This window comes from Heliangelus exortis, chromosome 12 (assembly GCF_036169615.1).
Source record: "Heliangelus exortis chromosome 12, bHelExo1.hap1, whole genome shotgun sequence".
Taxonomy (NCBI): Eukaryota; Metazoa; Chordata; class Aves; order Apodiformes; family Trochilidae; genus Heliangelus; species Heliangelus exortis.
In genome coordinates, this window is record NC_092433.1 from 4,028,726 (window position 1) to 4,049,469 (window position 20,744).

Sequence of the window (20,744 nt, forward strand, 5' to 3'; positions counted from 1 at the left end):
GCAAAGGTTTGGTGTTTTGATTCATTTGCAGTTACCAGAAAAGGTAAAATGCAACCTGTGTCTGTTGAAATCTTTTTTTGACTAATGGGAAAGACAGATTTGGTAAGGCTTGAATTTAAGCATTTTTGTATCCTTGAGGAGAGTATCCTACTTAGATTCAAAACCTGTGCTGGTTATGTATGGATTTCATGCTCTGGATGTATCCAAAAGACTCACTAAGGTGATGTGATACAGAGAGGAGTTTTGCATCTGGTTCTGAATAATTTTCTGGAGAAAGCAAAACTTGGATGTGAATGAATTGGACAGAGTTTCCAGCATACACTTTATTGGGGATGAAGGGCCATTAAAACCTCTTCTGAGTTTTTTGCCAGCTTCTAGGGATTTCTTTGACCTGGCTTCTGCAGCATTGTGTTGCTGTAGGGGTACATATGTCTAAACATTGTCTAGTAAAAACCCCACACCTGCACAGCCTTCCCCTACTTAGAAAAAGGACAATAAAATAGATTGATGTCTAAAAATAACATATTGCTTTGTTCCTGCTTTCCTACTTGTAATCTTTTTTTCCAATTTATTAATTATAAACAAGTAGAAGAGGTTTTTCCCAAATTTACTGAAGCAACCAGCCATAAAAGCCAGTAGAAAAGCCAAGTATGTGATTAGGGTGTGTCATCAGTGGAAGAAAAAGGAAGAGATGTGTGTCTTGCTGTAAACAACAATTAAGTTTTTAGGAACAGGAGGCAATCACCAGTTTGAGTTAGAATTTGGTACCCTTTGTGTGGCACCTGAGTGGAAACTGTACGTTCCTTTGTGTTAACCTTGGTTAACTGGTATTTAAGTACACATCTGTCATCCATGGAAATAAAGGAAGACAGTTTTGTAATTGTTCATTTGGCTCTTTGGTTAAGCTGGTACAACTGCAACTGTAGGTGCTGTAACTAATTGGAATAACTACTTGAGTGCAATCTACAAAGCTTTTACTATAAATGAAGATTTAAAAGTTGGAAGCACTTCCAGTTCTGGATTAGCTACAAAGCTTTTTTTTTTCGCTTTTTTTTTTTTTTTTTTTGACCCAAAAAAGTCAACAGCTTGAGTCAACATCTATGTAGAATTTTAATTGCATATTGGGATTTCAGTTCCGTGTTGCACTAGTGTAGTTAAATTTGCTTTTCTTGGCTTTGGATTTCTGCACTGAAAAGATGCTCTGGATGCTTTGCAGTGTAATAGTATCTCCCATGAAGTGAAAAGGAAGGTGGCACTGGGTAGTAGGGCTGAGTGCAGAGAGGGGAAAGAACAGAAAGGCAGCAGTTAAAAGTTACAATATGTAAATATAATATTTAAGTATAATAATATCCTATAATATTAGGGCCTTAAGATCTGTAGTTGCAGATGGGAAAACAGAATGTGTGCAGAAGGAGATGGGAGACACAAGCATGAGAATCTTTGGTCAAATATTTTCTTGTAGTACAATAGAGATACTTTAACTGTGGCAGCAGCAACACCATTCTTCTCCACCAGAATACTTTTTCAGAGTTGTCTTCTCATTTTGCTAATAATAGTGTTGGAGCAGACTTGTCCCTAGGTGACTTCTTTTGGAAATTTAAAACTCCCCTTAATGCCTGTTGGGTGGGTTTGGATGTTTTTTTGTTTTGTTTTTTTCTTTTTTTTATCTTTTTTCTTTTTTCTTTTTTTTATCTTTTTTCTCTTTTCTCTTTTTTCTTTTTCTCTTTTTTCTTTTTTTCTCTTTTCTCTTTTCTCTTTTCTCTTTTCTCTTTTTTCTCTTTTCTCTTTTCTCTTTTCTCTTTTCTCTTTTCTCTTTTCTCTTTTCTTTTTTCTCTTCTCTCTTCTCTCTTCTCTCTTCTCTCCTCTCTCCTCTCTCCTCTCTCCTCTCTCCTCTCTCCTCTCTCCTCTCTCCTCTCTCCTCTCTCCTCTCTCCTCTCTCCTCTCTCCTCTCTCTTCTCTCTTCTCTCTCCTCTCTCCTCTCTCCTCTCTCCTCTCTCCTCTCTCCTCTCTCCTCCTCCTCCTCTCTCCTCTCTCCTCTCTCTTCTCTCTCCTCTCTTCTCCTCTCTCCTCTCTCCTCTCTCCTCTCTCCTCTCTCTCTCTCTCTCCTCTCTCCTCTCTCCTCTCTCCTCTCTCCTCTCTCCTCTCTCCTCTCTTCTCCTCTCTCCTCTCTCCTCTCTCTTCTCTCTTCTCTCTTCTCTCCTTCTCTCTTCTCTCTTCTCTTCTCTCTTCTCTCTTCTCTCTTCTCTCTTCTCTCTTCTCTCTCTCTTCTCTTCTCTCTTCTCTTTTCTCTCTTCTCTTTTCTCTTTTTTCTCTCTTTTCTTTTTCTTTTTTATTTTTTATTTTCTTTGACTAATTTGAGAATGCTGAATGGTGTATGCAGTGAAAATGTAAAGTAAATCCCAGTATGGCAGACAAGCTCAGGAAGTAGTTAGGCTTGATTAGAAATGGGTTGTTTTTTTTTTTCTTTTCTGTTTGGATTCTTTGCTAGCTCAAACTTGAATGAGTTTCTTTTCTTGAATGAGTTGATTAGATCAGTTTGTTTATTTAAAAAGCACTTTTTGTCTGTTAAAGTGTTTGGTAAATGCAGTGATGGTGGAGTTCAAAAGGCCACACTTGGCCTTTTCTGTGCTGCACATGTATCTCCCCTCACTGACAGCAGCAGTGGGGTGGTTTGCTTTGATGGGAATAACTTGGCTGACCCAGAAGCTGTGCAGGACAGGTCAGTCTAGCAGCCTATTCTGTTGACTCTTTTGATTCTTTCCTCCCTTCCAACCTTTTGCTGTGTTTCTTTGTCTCAGTGTATTATTTCTGAGACACACCATAGCCGTGTCCTGACCCCCTCTTTGCTCAGGAAGAACAGACACTGCATTTGACTGCAGAGTTGCCCAAGACTTGCTTAGGTTTCTTCTAGCTGAGGTGTTCAGGATGCTTGGGATGATTAACTTGCTGTAACTCTCCATTGTATTACTTCATTCTAATCCCTCTTACTGTTTGATATTTTATTTCCTCCCCTCCCTATTAGTATTTTCCTGAAACGCCTTGTTTCCCAACACGGGTGACTTGGCAGCTCGGTGCAGGAAGTGCAGGTTGCTGCTAGGTGGAGGGTCAGCTCAGTGTAAAGGAAGGGAACTTAGGACATGTTTTCCTGTTCTTGTTGGGACAACTCACCTGTTTTGACAGATGGATGAGGTATTTGATACACTGCTAAACATTAAGGACCATTTTTTTCCTTGCTTGTTTTTAACAGCTAGGGTGTCAGGGACAGCTACCCTGTCACTCAGGCTGCAGCAATTTGTGCTGAGGGCCAGGCATCAATAGGGCTGTTCATTCTGCTCTCCCCCCAGTGTGGGTGTATCACTTGATATCATTTCAGGTACTGTGATTAGGTGGCTTAGCTGAAGGGCAAACATTTCTTTCTCCCTCATGGCTAGTGCAATCATAACATTCTCATAAAATCAGTACCATCTGAATATTGCAAGATTATACAAAGCTTAGCTACGAAGTGAAAACTGAATTTGTGCCTGACTATCATGGGAGAAGCAGCAAGCAGGAGAAAATGTGTAATGAGTCCCTGAAAGTCTGATGCAAGCTGTGAGCTCAGTGCTAAAGAAAACAAGTATTGTGGTGGTGCTTGCTTCCAAATAATGGTTTAAGGTATTGAACAGTGTCAAGCCAGGTGGTATGCCAGAAATTATGTATTCATGTAGAGAAATAAAAGGATTGTTCTTAAGGGATTCCTGTGCTAACTAAAAGAGTATTGTTTCCGATTTTTTAATTCTTCCTTGCACTTCATGTGAGCAATTGCTAAACTTCCTCTGTACTGGCAGGAAATGTTGCTTTCCTCACTTTGTTTTCTGCATTATTTTATACACCTTATGCAGAACAAAATTGGGTTGGAAAACAACATGTGCATACAATATTACTGTGTACTTCATTCAAGAGCTGCTGAATTTTCCAGTGCTTAGTCCATTTTCATCTCCCACGTCCCTTCACAAGGGATGTCAGCAAGCTGACACCCTGGATGAGGAGACCTTCAAAAAGGGCTTGTGTTGAATATCATAAAGGTTAAGCTCTGAATGAAGTGCCTGGGCAACATGGTGGCATATTTTTACTGAGTTTTATTAGTTCTCAGAAGAAGGAACTCCCCTGTGCTCAGCTGTCTTTCCTGAGCTGTGAAGATGACACCTTTTTGTCTGCCTCCTTTCCAGGAAGTGCATTTTCTGAATAGAAAACCACTATTTTCTGTTTAAGTCCCTTAGTCTAGAGTTGGAACTGAAGGGGTTGTGGAATGTAAAGTTTGAATAAAAAATGTCTGAATAATTGTTTTAGCTGGTGCATACTGCATGCAGCTCCAGTGTGAAATAATATCAATAATTTAATATCAGCAAAATAGTTCCATATATAGTTTGTATTCAGTACCAGTGAAACTTCTTAATTAATATTTGCATATCACTGCATTCGAGTAGGGCTTGAGTAGCAGTTTGGTGTAATTTGACCCCTCTCCCTTCCACTGATTGAAATTTAGATAGAAGCCACTGTTTTCAGGTGTCACTGATACACACTCTTGTAAATCCACTACTACTAGATTGTGTTGAGTAACTACAATGGTAGTAGAAGGTTTAGCATACTCAAAGCTCTGTTTGATAAGTTCTTGATAGTTCTTTAGGCTCATCAAAAGACAAGGAATTAAATAACAAGATTTTACTTTATTAAGAAATTCAGATGCCTTTCTCTCAAGAAGTGGTTGACTTCACGTGTTAATCTTCTTAGGTAGTATTGGCTGTGGTGTGTGTAATTGGTTGCAACAAATAATATAGTAATAATCATAGAGAAGGGTTTATTACCAGTCTTGGAGAGTTTTCCCCCATGGTGTTTATGATTGGAAGCTCCTGAGTTTTATGTGGACAAGGCTAAACTAAATGTAGGTTTTCTTGTTCTGGCTGCCTATCACCTGCCTTTTCAAGATAAATGTACTGACAACAGAGTGTAGTGGACAGGCAGGTGACTTTGTACAGTGCTTACAAAAATATTACTGAGTTTTTGCATACCACAGTTTGGGAGACTGTGGAGTGAGGAGGATGAAAGGGTGGGAAAAGGGGCAGATTTCCTCTTGTACCTTAAAAATTTGGTTCACAAAGTACCTCAGTTCCTACCAGCACATCTTGCATGTGTGAAGACAAAGTTGGTAATCAACCAGATAAAAATCTTTTCTAGTTACACTGGGCAGCTGCAGAACTAGATGTCAGAGTAACACTTTGCCTCTAGATAAAAACAGTTAATGCCTGCTGTTTAGAATAATAACAGTAATAACAGATGACGTGAACCTGGTTATTTGGAAAAGCAGACGCTGCAGTGATGTTTCCCAGGCGCTGTGTTTGGACAGACTGATCCTTCAGATTCTCACACAGAAGCTTATTGTAACAGCGTGTGAGCTGAGGTGGGAACAGCATAAGAATACACCTCTTTCTGTACTTCTGAACAACTTCACTGACATTTGAGCTTGTTTTTATAAAAAAATTCTCATATTTCTTCCATTGGCACCAGCTCTTACACAGATTTTATTACTAATGTAGCAAGAGATAGAGACTTGAAAAAAACCTCAGTGATTCAAGCAAATATTTTTTTCTGAAGGGGAATATCAAGATTATGGATTTGCCCACATTGTGTTTAATGTGTGAAAGCTCTCCAGTTCAGGAGGCCTGCATGGTAGCTTTATCTTACAACAATGAAGTTCAGAAGGCACTTTTGGAAAATAAAAGGCCAATATCAAACATCAAGCTGTGAAGAAATAAATGTAAGCTTTGATCATGGTTTCATAACCAAGTACCTGGATTGATGCCAGTCATATTTTGGCCTAACCACTTTGTTTTTGGATTTCACCAAGTAATAATAATATAATAGCTGTAGTAACTACTTTGGAGAAGAAAAATTCATGCAGATAATCTTCCTGGAGATGTAACCAGCAAGCTGTTTTTCCCAGGATATATTAGGACAAGAGTTGTGTGTGCACACACCCCTGTGTTTCTGTGATGCCAGCAATTTCTTTTATTTCATTTCACAGCCATTCCCACAGTTTTGTCTCCATATTGGCACTTGCAGTTATGGTTTAACCCGAACAGTTGTTTCATAGTAGGGTGTTAAAGTTGTGCTTGCTTTTCTTGGTGAGACCGTAAGGCTAAGGCTGGAGTCTCCAAGCACCGTGGCTTTAGACAATGTTTCTCCAGGACATAAACTCCTCATTACATCATCTGGGCAGCCCAGTGACTGTGAATCTGTTTTGAGAGACAAGTTTCTGTATCCTTGTTGCTATCGTTTGAGTTTTCTGTAACAATTGGAAATGTTTTTTTTTGCAGTCCTAGTATGGTTCTGGATGCCAGTAAGAGCATTGTTCATTATCTGTTCTCAAACTGCTGTGTCCCATGTGAGGATCTCACTTTTTTTTTTTTTTTTTTAATACTTGCAGAGAAAGGGCTACCCATTTAAAAACAACTTTGTAGACAGAACTCTTCCTTTGAATTAACTACTTTCTAGCTTGTCTTGCAAAAGATGTGAAGGCTCTTAATGTTTCTTGTGATACATGTGTCTGCCTCCATGCATGTTTTTTGTTTTTTTTTTTTTTCCTCTGTTTGATTTTGCAGCCTGTTTTTTTCATCTTTTTGTCTGAATGGGACTATTTTCACTTGAACTAAATGTTTTGGTGGCAATAGTGCATTGATGGAAGTGGTGTTAAGCAGTGGAGATGCTTACAGAGGTGCATCTGTTCTCTTTGGATTTGGGCTATTCTTTTGCATGTAACACAAAGATGTAAATATAAAAAAATCTTAAGGCATTTAAGGTAACTGACAAAAAACCCACCATGGCAACAACCACCTACAGTATTTCCAACTAAAGAATCAGTCAAGTGAATCAATCGTGCAATAGTGTGAAAAGTGTGGGCCAGTATTTTCAGTGCTAATAATTCTGAAGCAGGTGGCACTGTGTCAGTGTGTTTGTGTAGCCATGTGCTGAACTGCCCAAAGGGATGGATCTAGCTGAAAACATCTCCCCTCCCATCCCCAGAAAAAGAAGGCACAGTGTGAGCTGACTGGCTGAAGTGCATCTATGAGTTCTGTTTGAAAACTTTGCTATGTTCCATTTTGACATCTTTAGACAAGCAGTGTGTTCTTCTTTCGCCACGTATAGTTTTAGCAATTTTATCCTAACATGCCAGTTCAGAAATTATTTGGTAAATTATTTGGTAAATTATTTTGTATATAAACAAATACAAGTGCTGTGAGAGCAGTCAGGATTTTCCAGAACAGTGTCTGGAAGTTTGTTGTCTGGGAACAGGAATAGATAAATATCTACAGCATCCTTGAGATACTACAGAATCAGGTTTCTGAACTGATTAGAAGTGATGATCAGCTCACTCCATCACTGATCCACTTGTCTAAACAGTTGAAATACTGTAAAAATTACGTCCTGTACACACAGTGTGCAGGCTTATCAGATCTGGGCTCTCTTAACAACGTGTGTGTCAGTGGGAGAAGCAGCATGGCACCCAGCACCCTTGTCAAATCCAAGTAATTGTGTTCAGTTTATCCAGTTTGTTTTAGCAGTTGTTCTGTTTAGACCTTGTAGGTAAAGTTGGATCAAAATTCAATGAAGTATCCTGTTACCTGAGGTGGTTTTCCAAGTGTAGGTGAACTGTGAGATTTATGCTGCCTTGACTTTAGATACTGGTGGGGCTGATTCTGGGTTTCATTAGCAGTGTCTGAACCTGGCTCCTGTTTTGCTCTCATTTTGGATGACACATCGTCATCTGCTTTGCTTTTCTCCTCTTGCTCTTTCTCTCCATGTTAGTAATCAAAGAGAACTGCAGCTCTTTCCTGCTCAGCACTGTCCAGAGGTAGCTTTGAGGCCTGAAATATGGAATATATCTGGTGCTGCCATGCTATGGGAGGTTTTTTAATGGGAAGCCACTGAGTAGGAAAAAAAATTAGATTCCATAAACCTGAACTGTATGACATTTTGTCTGCATTATCTTTGTCAGGGAATCTGAGCATTAGTACAGTTATGGTAGAGCTATAAATAGAATGTAATCCTTTTTGGAATCCTTTTGGAAGATCCAGCAGAGAGCTCTTGTCCTCTTCCTGCTGTGGTGACCTGTTGTTTTTATCCACATCTTATCCAAAGAGGCTGAAGTACAACAGTGGGAGTAAATATCTTGAGGATCAGATATTTAGGCTGAGTAATCTGAGGCAGGGCTATATGGAACCTAGCCCAGTGAGGCTGCAGCCTCCTTAGTACTATGTCTGAAATTGATTTTAATATAAAAAGTCTATTTACCAAGTGTCACAGTTTGTCTCAATAAAATTTTGCTGAAATTGAGACTTCTGGTGACTTCTGTAGCAGAAGACACAATTAATAGGCTTAAGGAGAAAGGTCTAATTTACTTAGGACATCTACAAAACATCTTTACCTGATAAACTGTTAAAAACAAAGGTGAAGGTGATTTTAGAATTTGTGTACTTTGTAAATATGAAAGGTTTTGAATTGTTACAAAATTCAATAGAAACTGCAAAAATTACAGAAATTACTGTTAGTTTTGTCATTTGCTTGTTTGGTGTTGCTTTTTTTATTTACTTATTTTTTTAAAGTGGAATATTTGGAAACCTGCAGCAGTTGTCCAGATGTTTATGTTTACTTTTTGGAAGCCCAAAGTAGCAGGTTCTAGTGTTTTTAAGTAGAGCTGTGTAGTTGCTACTGGTAACTGCTAAGTGTGCTCTTAATATTTAGTATTGCTGTGATGATACCTCAGTGGGTCTTGCATTTTTTCTCCAAAGACCGTTGGCTCAAAAATGAGAGGGAGTCTTTGTGTTCTTTTGTTGGATACTGTGTTTTACCAGATTTTTAGAGCAGTGCTGTCAGCTGAGGGTGTATTTTCCCAGTGACACTTCCTGACTGGAAGTGCAGTGGCTGCCTTGTTAAACTGATGGCAAGTCTGGGAACAGACATTGGTGTATTTGATTTCACATTGAGTCAAATAACCATCTAAAATGCCTCTTTTTTTTTTTTTTTTTTTTTTTTTTTTTTTTTTTTTTTTTTTTTTTTTTTTTTTTCCCTTTATTTTCTCAAATGTGGTAGGCTGGGGAATCAGACAGTTGTGCTGTTCAGAAGTTCCAATGTGCTTAGTGGTAATTAAAGTGTTCTTTCCTCTCTTTCCTCAGCGCTGTGTGGTGCTGCGGTTTTTGAAGTCCCCCCCAAACCAGAACAAGGTAAGATTCAACTTGTGCTGTTGATAAAAGCCCTCAGGTAAGCTCATAATCAGTCTGAGAGAACTGGGAAACCTGTGGCTGACAGGAGTTAGAACAAGGGGGTTATGCTATGTGCCTGTGTCTCTCTCAGGAGTTTTGGCAGCAGGAAGAAATTTGAGGTTCTCTTGGGTCACTAAGATGATGTGGCTGCTGATAGAGACCTTTGTGTGGGACAGGTTGTAGGGGACAGCTGTGGCAGTGCTGAGGCAGTGTCAGTGTGGCACCTCAGTGTACAGGTGTAAGGTGGTGCTGAGGCAGACATGTCAGCTGTACTGACTGCCTTGATGGGACAGAAGAGGAATAGGACTGTTATCATGATAAAGGTCTGACTACCTGTTCAGTAGCTAAACAGCTGTGGAATTTGGAAAAAAAAAAGAAATATTAACAGAATTTGTCAGTGGGTGGTTTTAGTGTTCTGTCTGTTGAAAAAAAGAACATGGTGGGACACAGTCTGCCTGTTTCCAGGACTGTGGCAGCAGGTTTTTCTGCACTGAAGCAAGTTACCTCAGATTTGCTTTAACAGGGATGAGGATGATGAAGAATCAATGGTGGAAGGTAAAAGTGAAGTGTAAACACAGTGCTGCTCCAAGGGAAGAAAAAAAAAAAAAAAAAAAAGACTGCAAGAGGCAGGAGGTTCCAATTCTGCCATTTCCTCAGCACTCTGAGCAGTCTTTAGGGTGTGTTACCTGAAAGATCCAGGGAATGGCTCGAGTTGCAGCAGCTTCTGAGCCACAGCTGTGTGAGGCTCAGTGGCAGACTATTGTGATCAGAAAGAATTATAAAAAGCATTAAAGTATTACAGCTAAACTGAGAGCTGGGGGGGTGCCTAACTTAGGAAAAAGGGAAAAAAAGAAATAAGGATGAATGTACAGTAAGCATAAAGGAAGAGCATTTTGCTTTAAATCAGGAAGATGAATGTGAAATGTATTCAGTTTAACAAGGGACAAAAGAGAAATTTCTGAAGTAGATCAGAGAAAGGTAAAACCCCTGATCATGGGGTATGTGGATGGCCTTTGTGCAACTATTTTACTTGGAAAAAAGTCTGGTAAACTGAGGTCTGATTTAACTAAGTTTTTGATCTGCTCATAGTGGCAGGATTTCAAAATTGTATCTGGTATTCTATACCAGTCCAAGATAATAATGATTAAAGTTCTTATGAGAACAGGGAGGAACCCAGTGGACTGGGAGAAAGGGAATCAATGTCTATCTCAGTATTTAATAGAACAGGGGAGAATTTGGCCATAAGTTTAGTAAAAAAAGTCTTCCTCCCCCCCCCTTTTTTTTTTAAGTCCAAAGAGATTGCTACATAGTAATTGTTCTTAAAAAATTGACAGAGTTTGACAGAGTCACAAAAGAAGCCAGGAACTGACTTTTCAGTTACCCACCACAGCACTGAAGTTGATAATACTTCTGTGGACTGCCCTGGCATGCGTGTAGTTTTTTGGATTGGCATAGTGAAACACGAGAAGAAAATGAAAAAAATCTCTGGGACGTGGTGTTCTGTTGGTATTTGAACACTGCTCAGTTTCTTGAATGATTTTTTTCCCTGCATAATCAGATTAGTAAAATTGCTCAGAACCCAACCCAAGCACAGAGCTCTCGTTTCTGTGGGCTGTAGCTGATGAAACACCAAGAATTTGGCTTTTAGAAGCTGTTAGCAAAACTGCCATTCAGAGTTGCCCCAGACAGAAACGCTGCTCCTGTTACTGTTGTAAGAGCAAAGAGGCTGCCTGGGGATGCACAGAGTGCTGGGAAGTGCTGTGCAGAGGCTGTGAGCCCATGCTCTGGACTGATGAATGCACATTCCTGCATTCTGCACTTGCCTTATGATTGTGTGGACTTGTGAGACACAGTTCCTTTGGCTTTGCTCTCTAAATAGAAGTTTATGTAATTTAATTATAATTAATTATTCTGGTGACTGATTTTTAAAAAAAAAGTATTAGTTTTTCTTGGAGCAGAAGAGGAAAATTAAATATTTAATCTTCAGATCTTTAAACAGGTCTGTCAGAATCAGAGTTTTGGGACAAACTTGGATGTAGCAACATGACAACTATAGAGGAGAAAACAATGTTAGGTGTCATCTGTACTCCTGACTAGGGCCAGATGAGTTGTATATGAAGTGTTATGTATCTGTGTGTGACATGGTGGCTCTTCCAATGTAAACAACTCTGAAAGAAGCAGCTGAAGTATTCTCTAGTAAGACACACACTGAAATTCAGATGGGACAAACATGTCTCAGTCTTTTCTGATTAACCCCTTTGGAAAAAGTAAGGAAGTCTGGATGCTGGTTTAGTTATGCTGTTGGGATATGAATTACTAGATCATCTAGAAGCTAAGCAAGGTGGTGTTACTGCAAATTTCAATCTTCTTAAAAGTTGTTACTTTAGTAGAAATAATAAAAAATGTAACTTCTTGGGCTTGTATTTCTTGAGCAGAAAGTAAAGTGTCGGGACTTGATTTTAACTGCATATTGCTAATTTTAATATGTCTTTTTTATGAATTAATTTTTTTCCCCTTTTTTATGTGTAGAATCTATTTGATGAGTTTTAGTGTTTTGCTAAATGAACTGGCAGTAATGACAGGTTTTTCAAAACCTTTTCTTCATAGTGTTTTTTAATATTGAAAGGTGATGCTCCAGCAGGCTGTTAGTTGTCTCTTGTGAAGAGACTCCAGACTCTCTTTAAAGGATTCAGGGGGAGCTGTTCTGACAAACAGCTCCACAAACTTTATGCCAAGTGTTGTAAAGAATAAATGCTGCTCTGGCCTTTATAGAATGATGGAAATGCTGCAGAAGTGCTTTGAAAGAATTGTACTTTTTCCTGCTTGCTGCAGAGGGTTGGGGTTTTTTGGTCAGCACTCTGCACACTGAAGCAGCAGCACGTGGTAGGGTATGTGACTGAAATAAGTGTAGTAATGTATGATACTGTAGTAACTTTTCTTTCAGTAAAACATAACTGCACATTGCAGTATTGTCTGTTGCTGTTTCTGGGCAATGAACAATACTAGAGGAAGAATATTAAACTTGGTGCACAGCCTCAGCAGACTCTGTTACAGCAACAAACTAATATTAGACCTACACAACTTGTGTAAGTTTGTTAAGTAACAAACTGTTCTGGGTTGGAAAAAAATTGCCTATTGTGATTGTATTCCAAAACAAAGTTCATAAGATTGCCTGGCTAATGACAATCTATTTTTACCTTTAAACATTTTTAATTTGTGTCAGGTGTGGTCTTTCCCCTCTCTCTGGATTTTATCACTATATGAGTGTTGTCCTCTCAGCATTGCACTTTCTCTTACTCTGCTCTGTTTATTTTTTTTTCGTGCTTGTGTTGTTTTTCCTCTCTGATTTTCTACATCAGTGTTGCACTTTCTCTTCCTCCACTGGTACTTAATCCCAAGAGTAAATCTGTATGGGTCAGTGATGTACAGTTGTAGGCTAATTAGCTTGGAGATTTTCTATTGTAACAATGAAATACTGTGCAGGAACCAGTGTTCTGGAGTGCTAGAACAGGATAATTCTGTTGCAAAGCTTCTCACTTTGCTTCATTTCTATCTAGCTTGGTGTTTTTGTCTTGTAGAACTTTTTTGTTTCCCTGTAGACTATAACTTAACAGAAGATGAACATTATAGGACGAGCCCTCATTGTCTGGGGCAGGAGTTGGCAAATTCTGTACCTGTTCATGCAGAGGTTTGGCATGTGGCTCAATCTTTGCAGCCATTTTCTTCCAAATCTCCAGGGAAAGTGTTTGGTAACACTCCAAGCTTCTCCCACACTTTCCTTTGGTAAGAAGGCATCTGTGCATCTCTCCTGACTAGTGCAGTTCTTTGAGCTGTTGTTTTAAGAACAATGGTTAAAGTGTAGATCTTCAGTAACCTCTCCCTTTTCAGCCTTTTAAGTTTTTCCCCTGCAGCTCTCCCAGCTTCTTAGGTAGCAGCAGGAAACAAATGTAGCACAGGTTTCATGTATCTCTTTAATTTCAGTGTACACTGACCTACCCAACTCAGGACAGCAGTTAAGCTGCTCTGCTAAATCAGTGACTCGTGTGTGTATGTAATGAGTATTATCATTATTTCCTAGTTAAATTATCATGTTTCTGTCTTCCAGACTTCAGAGGAAATACTACACCATCTGCAAAACATCGTAGACTTCGGAAAACATGTCATGAAGCAGTTCTTTGGGGAGAACTATGTTCACCACGGGGTAAATGTTTTATTCTTAAAATAAGTGGCTTATTCACTGTAAACACTGAAGTGTTTTGGGGAACACTGAATGCCAGTGCAAGGAATTAACAGGGATTGCAGATACTCCTGAGCAAGATACACACACAAGGAGCATTTGAATCAGACCAAGATCCTGCTCTGTGCTGAGGTGATTGGGATTGTACCCTGTGGTTTGAGATATTTTAAGCTGCTAATGAGAAGAGTGGTCATTTCTTTGCCCTGCATAGGGTGAAAGGTATGAGACAGATTTTTAGACTAACTGCAAGACAAAGGGACAAATCTTGTTCATGTGCATTGTCTGGGTTTCTTTGCAGTCAGAGGTAAACCTTTCCTTGGCACTTCAGATCAGCTACCCAAGAGGGAAGGAAGGTCACACCTTTTCCTGGAACCTGAGTCACAGTTCTGCCTTGGAAGGGTGGGATGTGAAGCACGGGATGTGAAGCACGGGATGGGATGAAATGGGACTCTCATTTATGAAAAGGACAAAATGATGCAAGTTTCTTTATGCACATTAAACTTACGGAAAAGGCTCCTTTTTATGCATTTAAGTCAGGTTTTGGTTTTCACAGTGGAGTGAGCATTGCATGTGATTGCAGGTACAGGTCTTCATACAGACAGTTAATCAGAGGGAGATGCTGCACAGTTTAGCAGACTGTTAACATCCACTGAACTTTGCTATTCCATTTTAAGACCCCCAAACTGGATATTAATTTTTGTGTTGAAATATGTTTCTTTTTGTTTGTTTTCTAATAGGAAATTATTCAACTGCCTTTAGACTTCGTAAGACAACTCTGTTTAAAAATTCAGCCAGAGAGGCCAGGTAAGTGCCAGGGGGCTTTCCTCAAGCTGCAAAGCACTGTTCTTTACAATAAAGTAAAAAAGCATCAGACCTCAGAATACGAGGAAACTGTCTAAATATTTAGGCAATGACAATTTGTTGTATAAAAATATGGGTGTGTTACCACATCTATTAGTTTCATCAAACTGGGGAAAGGGATCCTGTGTAAGCCTGTGTTTGTTAATTCTTGAGCACTCTCTCACCTTGCTGGACTGTGCAGTAGAGCTTTAGGAGGGTGATTTCAGAAAGAGCTCACTAAATTGTCATGTTTTCAATGTCATGTTTTCATTTGGAGCTGAGCATCTCCCATCTTACGAGTGACACAGATCTCAAGGGATGTGCAGCTTGTGCCACCTTCCTGCATCTCTCTCCCCGATAGCTGACACATGGGCAGGTCCTTCCTCATGTATGTGAGGTACAGTGAACAGAGAGGTCTCAGCTCTAAAATGGGTAAAGAGAAGATCATTCATTATGTGTTCATCTTATGTCCTCAAACGTTCTTGGGAATGGCCAGAATCTCCTGCTTTAGCCAGGTTCCTTGAAGAAAAATGTGGTATCCAGGAAAAATGTAACTAATTCACATATAGTGAGCACAGGACGCTCTGTGTTGCTGACTTTTCCTCACCTTTTTTGAGAATCAGTTCCACAGTGCCAGAAACCAGCAAGGAAAGTAAATAGTGTAGAACAAAAGGTACAAAATCGATGGTACTCTGGTAGAAGTGAACGGTAGAATTTAGTTTTATTTCTTAAAGGTAAATTTTGTGGGTCCACAGCTCCTGGGAGTTTCTTTAGAGGAAGAAATGTGACTGTGAGGAGCTATCCAAGTGGTATTTCTTGGTTTACAACAGCAAATCTCACTGTTAATTTTTAACAGGATTTTTTTTTGAACGTCAAAGGAAATAATTTCCTTTAATCTTACTTTTCACATAAGCTTGTCTAATTCACAAAGGAACTTCTCTTAATGCTTCAGATTTCCAGGTTGTTCTGATCTGGCAAGTGCCTTGCAGCTGAACATGGATGTACTATTTCTTGAGTTCAGAAAAAGGAAACAAACAAAACCAGGATTTGGTTGGAGAAAGATTTCTTGCTTATCCTGGGGAAGTGCTGCATGTAATTGCAGGCTGATGCCTCATGAGCCTTCCATTTCTGAGATCTATTATTTGTTCTATTTCAATGTTTTTCAGAATGGACACCCTTCTTAGCAGTGAAAACCGTAACAGAAGGCATTCTGAATGTCTTTTTATTTAACACAGTTATTTGAAAATCTAGGAGTGTATGTTCCTGTTAAACTTGAGTTAAAATCTTGCAGACCTTTGTCCCAGAGAATACGTGGAGGGAGGTTCTTTAAAGGATTTATCTACATAGTGCCTCTTAATCTTAGTCTGAAACCATCTTGCCAATTTGTTTTTTTTTTTCAGGATTATACTAAAAAAGCACTATTTTAACCAAGTGGTCTTAGCAGAGACAATTCTTATGAGCTCGTGAGGAGGGGGAAGATAACTTGTGTTTCTTCTGTGCTCCTTTTCTCCTATTTTTTTGATGTAAACACTGGAATGTCTGGGAAGAGACTCGGTACAGACTGGGCAGCTGAGCAGAACCACTTGCAGATTGTAGATGAACACATTCTCCTGAACAGTTTATGATATTCCTGCCAGTTTTCACAGATTTTCTCTTGACTAGACTGAGGGGTGGTAGTCTGTGCATCTTTGAATACAACAGTCTCTTTATCTGTGGATGGCCAGTTGAGTGCCCTCCTTTGCTGTTTCAGGCCTCTCACCGATACCTTTTTTGGGATGAGCAGGAAAGCAGCCACTAAAGGCAGCTCTTGAGGCACCCCACGTGCCTGTGACAGTTTTGAGGAGACTGAAAAAGGGTGTTGGCAAGGGAGAGGGCAAACTTAGGCAAGTGCAAAATTGGCTAAGGCTTGCTAAATGTGTTCTGTCCTTGTAAGTTCCTTCCCACCCCTATACCTGTTGAACAAGAGCTAAATAAACATCCACACCCCTAATTTTTGTGTTTCTGTTGGCTTTTTGTTTGTTTTTTCCAGAGTCTCGCTGTGATAAAGACATGGACACTCAGAGTGGTTATGCAATGTGCCTTCCTAATCTCACCAGGCTGCAGACCTATCGTTTCGTGGAACCCCGGCCAATCCTCTGCATAGAGATTAAGGTATTGGACAGGAGAAGATCCTGCTGGGGGTTTGCTGGGAATTTCTAAGCATGTGGTAACCAGAGCAGTTTCAGAGACATGCAGTGGTGGGATAAAACAGAGTTCACCACTTTCACTGTCACCCATAGGATGAAAGATTCCACCCGTCTTCCAGTTCTGGATCTTTCAAAACCTGGGAAATTCCCTGATAGTACCAGGCTCTTACAGGCCACAGCAGTGTTGTCTGTCCTTAAATGAGAACTCTAAATAATTGGAAATAATAAACAGTATTGGGAAGAATGTAGTGTTGGATGTGGCTGGTTGTTTGGTTTGTTTGTTAAGTTCCCTTGCTTTCCTTCCATACTTGCATATGGTGTGCCCTTATATTTACATACAAAAATATATTTATATTCATAATCTTTTGTGTCTGTTTGTTTTAGCCAAAGTGTGGCTTCCTTCCTTTTTCCAGCCATGTTTCACAGGAGATAAAGCACAAGGTGTGTCGTTACTGTATGCATCAGCATCTAAAGGTAATTTTTTTTTAATAGTCATCCTGCTTTCCTTTGGCTGTACTGCACTTTGCTATTAAGTCTCTGATATGGCTGAAGATAGTAGGTGGATACATGTTTGAGTTGCTGGGTGTGAATCTGCTTAGTGAGAGATGGAACAAGTTCTGTAGGAAGCTGGAAGCAAACAAAACCAATATTGGTCTAGAGGACTATGAACCCTGCTGATTTGGTAACTCCAATATCAAATTGCCTTTCAAGTGCAGCTCACCAAGTGCTCAGTGGCATTCCATGACTTACAGCACACGTAACCCACACGGAAGCTGTTTGACTAATGTCCAGTGATGTGTCTGAAACTGTGTAGCTCTGCCTCATGGTAATTTAATGGGACCTTTCTCCAGGCTTCCCATTTGTGAATGCAATTTGTGTTACTTGGGCAGACCCCGGACAGTTGTGAAATGTATGTTCAGAGGGTTTTAAATGTTGTAGGACTCCTGAAGACAGAATGTTAGTGCTGTTAAAGTAATTGGGAGTAGTTGTTCCAGACAGAGAGATTAACAGCAGTCGTGTGGGCTTTCAACAGGTAGCAAATGGAAAATGGAAGCGACCAAGTAAATACTGCCCGTTGGATCTCTTCTCAGGGTAAGGAATCTGTGACTTGATTCTGGTTTTGCCAAACAGATTTCTCTTTCAGATTACTTTGACATGCACAGCAGTGTTACAGGTGATCAGTGCCTGCTTGTCTGACTCATACAGCCGTACACCTTGTTCAGGGATCAGAGTTGATTAATGCACCAGTGCCTTTTGCTACATAACACAAAACTCAGAGCAATTTATTTTACTCAGATTTGAAGCTGTAATTGCAAACAGTCACTTTGTCTGTGCAGTGACTTCAGCCTGAGTAATGGGTGTGTTCCTTTCAGGTGCCCAGTTTTGATTCCATAGAGCCCTCCAGGCACGGGTGTAAACATGTAAAGGCTGTGATAAAACATTCTTGGATTTTTTTTTTCCCCCCTAGAAATAAACAGAGAATGCACTTTGCTTTGAAGAGTTTATTACAGGAGGCACAGAACAACTTGAAAATATTTAAGGTAAGCAGTGAAATCTCTGCTTGCTTTTTTTGTCTTGGCTTTTAAGCAATTTTACTTGAGCATCTGAACAGTTGAGGTCCTACTTCAAACCTGCCTGATGGGCACCATCACCCTACCAATAAAAGCAAGCAAGGAAATTCTTAGATTTCAAGTTAGGACAGATAATGTAGTCTGAAAGAATTGCCAAGGAACAGCTAATAGAAAATGACTTTTAAAGATGACTGAAGTTGGAAAACTGTGATTCTTCAGGTGGAAGAAGTTAAAGAACTCTGCATGTTGCTGCAAATACTTTGTTAAACGACTTTTGCAGCATTGATGTAAGCCAGAAGCACAGTGTGCCTCACTGAGGAAGTTGAAATAAGATTTTTTACAATTTATTTCCAATACTAAACCAATAATTTGAATTACTTAAACTGTATGAACTGCCCTACTTTTTCTGTTAGTACAGGGAACTAACACACCTTTTCTATCCCTTTTTATAGCCTTCCATCTTCCTATTTGCCTTCAAAAAGAAGGTTGTCTCACATGGCTCTTTTTCCTTAATGATGTTATTCAGAAAGAAGTGATAGGAAAATGTGCTAAGCATCAGTTCACTTTTATTATTTTGATTACTTAAGAGTTGATTAAATTGGGAAAGTAGGACTTGATTTAAATGGGCTTTTTGGTCCTAATTCGAAGGTGGTTACCTGTGGTGTCTGATAAAACTTAAGATTTGTAATTTAATTTATAAGAGATTAGGAACATGTGTATTTGTATGCTGTTAAACTAATAACACTTCTCTGTGTCATGTGTCTTAAAATATTAAACCTGATGCTTTGATTAACTAAGCATGAATAACTGGATTTCATGAAGTGCCTAAATACATAATTTTTTTTTTCTCATTTGCAGAATGGGGAACTAATTTATGGGTGTAAAGATGACCAGGACTGTGTCTCTGACTGGAACGAACTTGCTCGTCACTTAAAACCTTTCTTTTTTCCTTCCAATGGGTTGGTCAGTGGACCACACTGTACAAGGACAATTGTTAAAGAATTAATCCACGTTATAACTATGACGCTACTGAGTAGTACGGACGCCTGCAGGGCAGGTGACATGAAGACAGTTCCCATTTCACAAGGAAGAAGCTACTGTGAAGCAAGTGCTTTTAATAAGGAGCTAGTAAGAAATGGTAAGAAATAATTTCTGAGCACTGTCAATAATTAGCATCACCCTGTAATGAGCCAGGTTTTTGCTTATCGCTGGCTGTTCAATCCCAAAGTGAGAATGGAAACAGTGGAGTTTTAGTAACATTAAAAAATGAGCTGCCTAAGTGATAATTGTTTTTAGTATGACCTTGTAGTGACACTTAGCACTGTGCCTTCTGACAGGGATAAAAATAAAATTACAAGGTCATAGAGGAAGAAAATGCCAAGTTGAGCTGATAACCATGAGTTATTTTAAATGAACGGAGAATTTTTGTTTTATATGATGAAGTCTCTGGTTAGTTTGTTGCATGATACCTGTTTCTTCCCTTGCCCTGCTTCTCCTCTCAGCCCTGCCCAGATAGGATGTATCTCTTTTTCTGTTCCTCTGCTGCTGTTCTCCTGGCAAAAAGAGAGGCATAAATACTGGAGGGAAAAGGAGTGGGACATGAGAGTTGGAAAACTATAAAATCATGTAATTCCTCAATGCATAAGTTTTGTCATACTCTAGTTATTCAAGATGCTGCTAGTTACACAAACAGCATTTTTCTTACTCTGCCTTTGAGGAAGATTTGGTTTTGCTGTATTTTGTTGGAGAAAGAGTTATCTTAAAGAAGGGACAGTAAATACAAATATGTTTATACTGTTTTAAAAAAGACCCAATATTTGAAATGCTAAATTACTTTCTGCCAGTTTGAAACTGAATTCTTGGTGGCTTTAAACATGAAAAATTTCTCTTGTACTCTCAACCAAGCAGATCACCATGGAAGTGTATGTGGTTTGGATTTGTTTATTTTTCAGTACTTTGTAGTGTTGTAGACCAGGTGTTCTATTCTGCATTCAAATATGAGCTGTTTAAAAGTGCAGGTAAGTACGTGCACCTGGCACATCAGTGTGGAAACAGAAGTGGTTTGGTTTGGTTTTTTTTCCTTTTCCATTTTTCCCTCTGTGGTTTGAAGAATATTTGGATTTGGTTTGTGAAACAATCACATGTAATGACACAATGAAGCAAAGGTGACACCTCATGTTTGCCTTACTTGAAAATACATTTTCTTCTAGGTAAACATAAATTGGAGAGCTCTGGCTTACCACGGGGTTGTCTCCTTTATAAAACCCTTCAGGCTCAGATGCTCGACATGCTGGATATTGAAGGACTCTATCCTTTGTACAGCAGAGTTGAGCAGTACTTGGAGGAATTTCCTGAAGAGAGGTAAGACTTGATGGCTTTTCTTTTCAGTTCTGCTTAAGAAGGGAGGCAGACACGCTCGGCTCTATGCAGACACAACCATTTTGTTCTCTCTTGCTGTATAGAACCTTCCTTCATGGTATTGCATATTCTGCATTTCTCACTAACTCGAAATGCCAGATAACACAAAAGTATAACCTGTTTTATTGTTTAATATTTTAAAGTAATTTTAAAGTAATAACTATGAGAAGTTCACAACAGGGTAAGAGACACAATG

General features: G+C 39.3%; 1 protein-coding gene across 2 annotated transcripts in view; it reads left to right on the top strand.

Annotated features, from left to right (window-relative positions):
- The window catches only part of IPPK (inositol-pentakisphosphate 2-kinase), a 32,543-nt gene that overhangs the window by 5,637 nt on the left and 6,162 nt on the right, over positions 1 to 20,744 (top strand). For both annotated transcript variants that reach the window (XM_071755514.1, XM_071755515.1), the window contains exons 2-10: positions 9,210 to 9,257; positions 13,402 to 13,497; positions 14,271 to 14,337; positions 16,403 to 16,524; positions 16,944 to 17,033; positions 17,593 to 17,651; positions 18,028 to 18,100; positions 18,989 to 19,268; positions 20,341 to 20,491. In XM_071755514.1, coding sequence (XP_071611615.1) covers positions 9,210 to 9,257; positions 13,402 to 13,497; positions 14,271 to 14,337; positions 16,403 to 16,524; positions 16,944 to 17,033; positions 17,593 to 17,651; positions 18,028 to 18,100; positions 18,989 to 19,268; positions 20,341 to 20,491 — 986 coding nt within the window. The remainder of the gene's footprint in view (positions 1 to 9,209; positions 9,258 to 13,401; positions 13,498 to 14,270; positions 14,338 to 16,402; positions 16,525 to 16,943; positions 17,034 to 17,592; positions 17,652 to 18,027; positions 18,101 to 18,988; positions 19,269 to 20,340; positions 20,492 to 20,744) is intronic.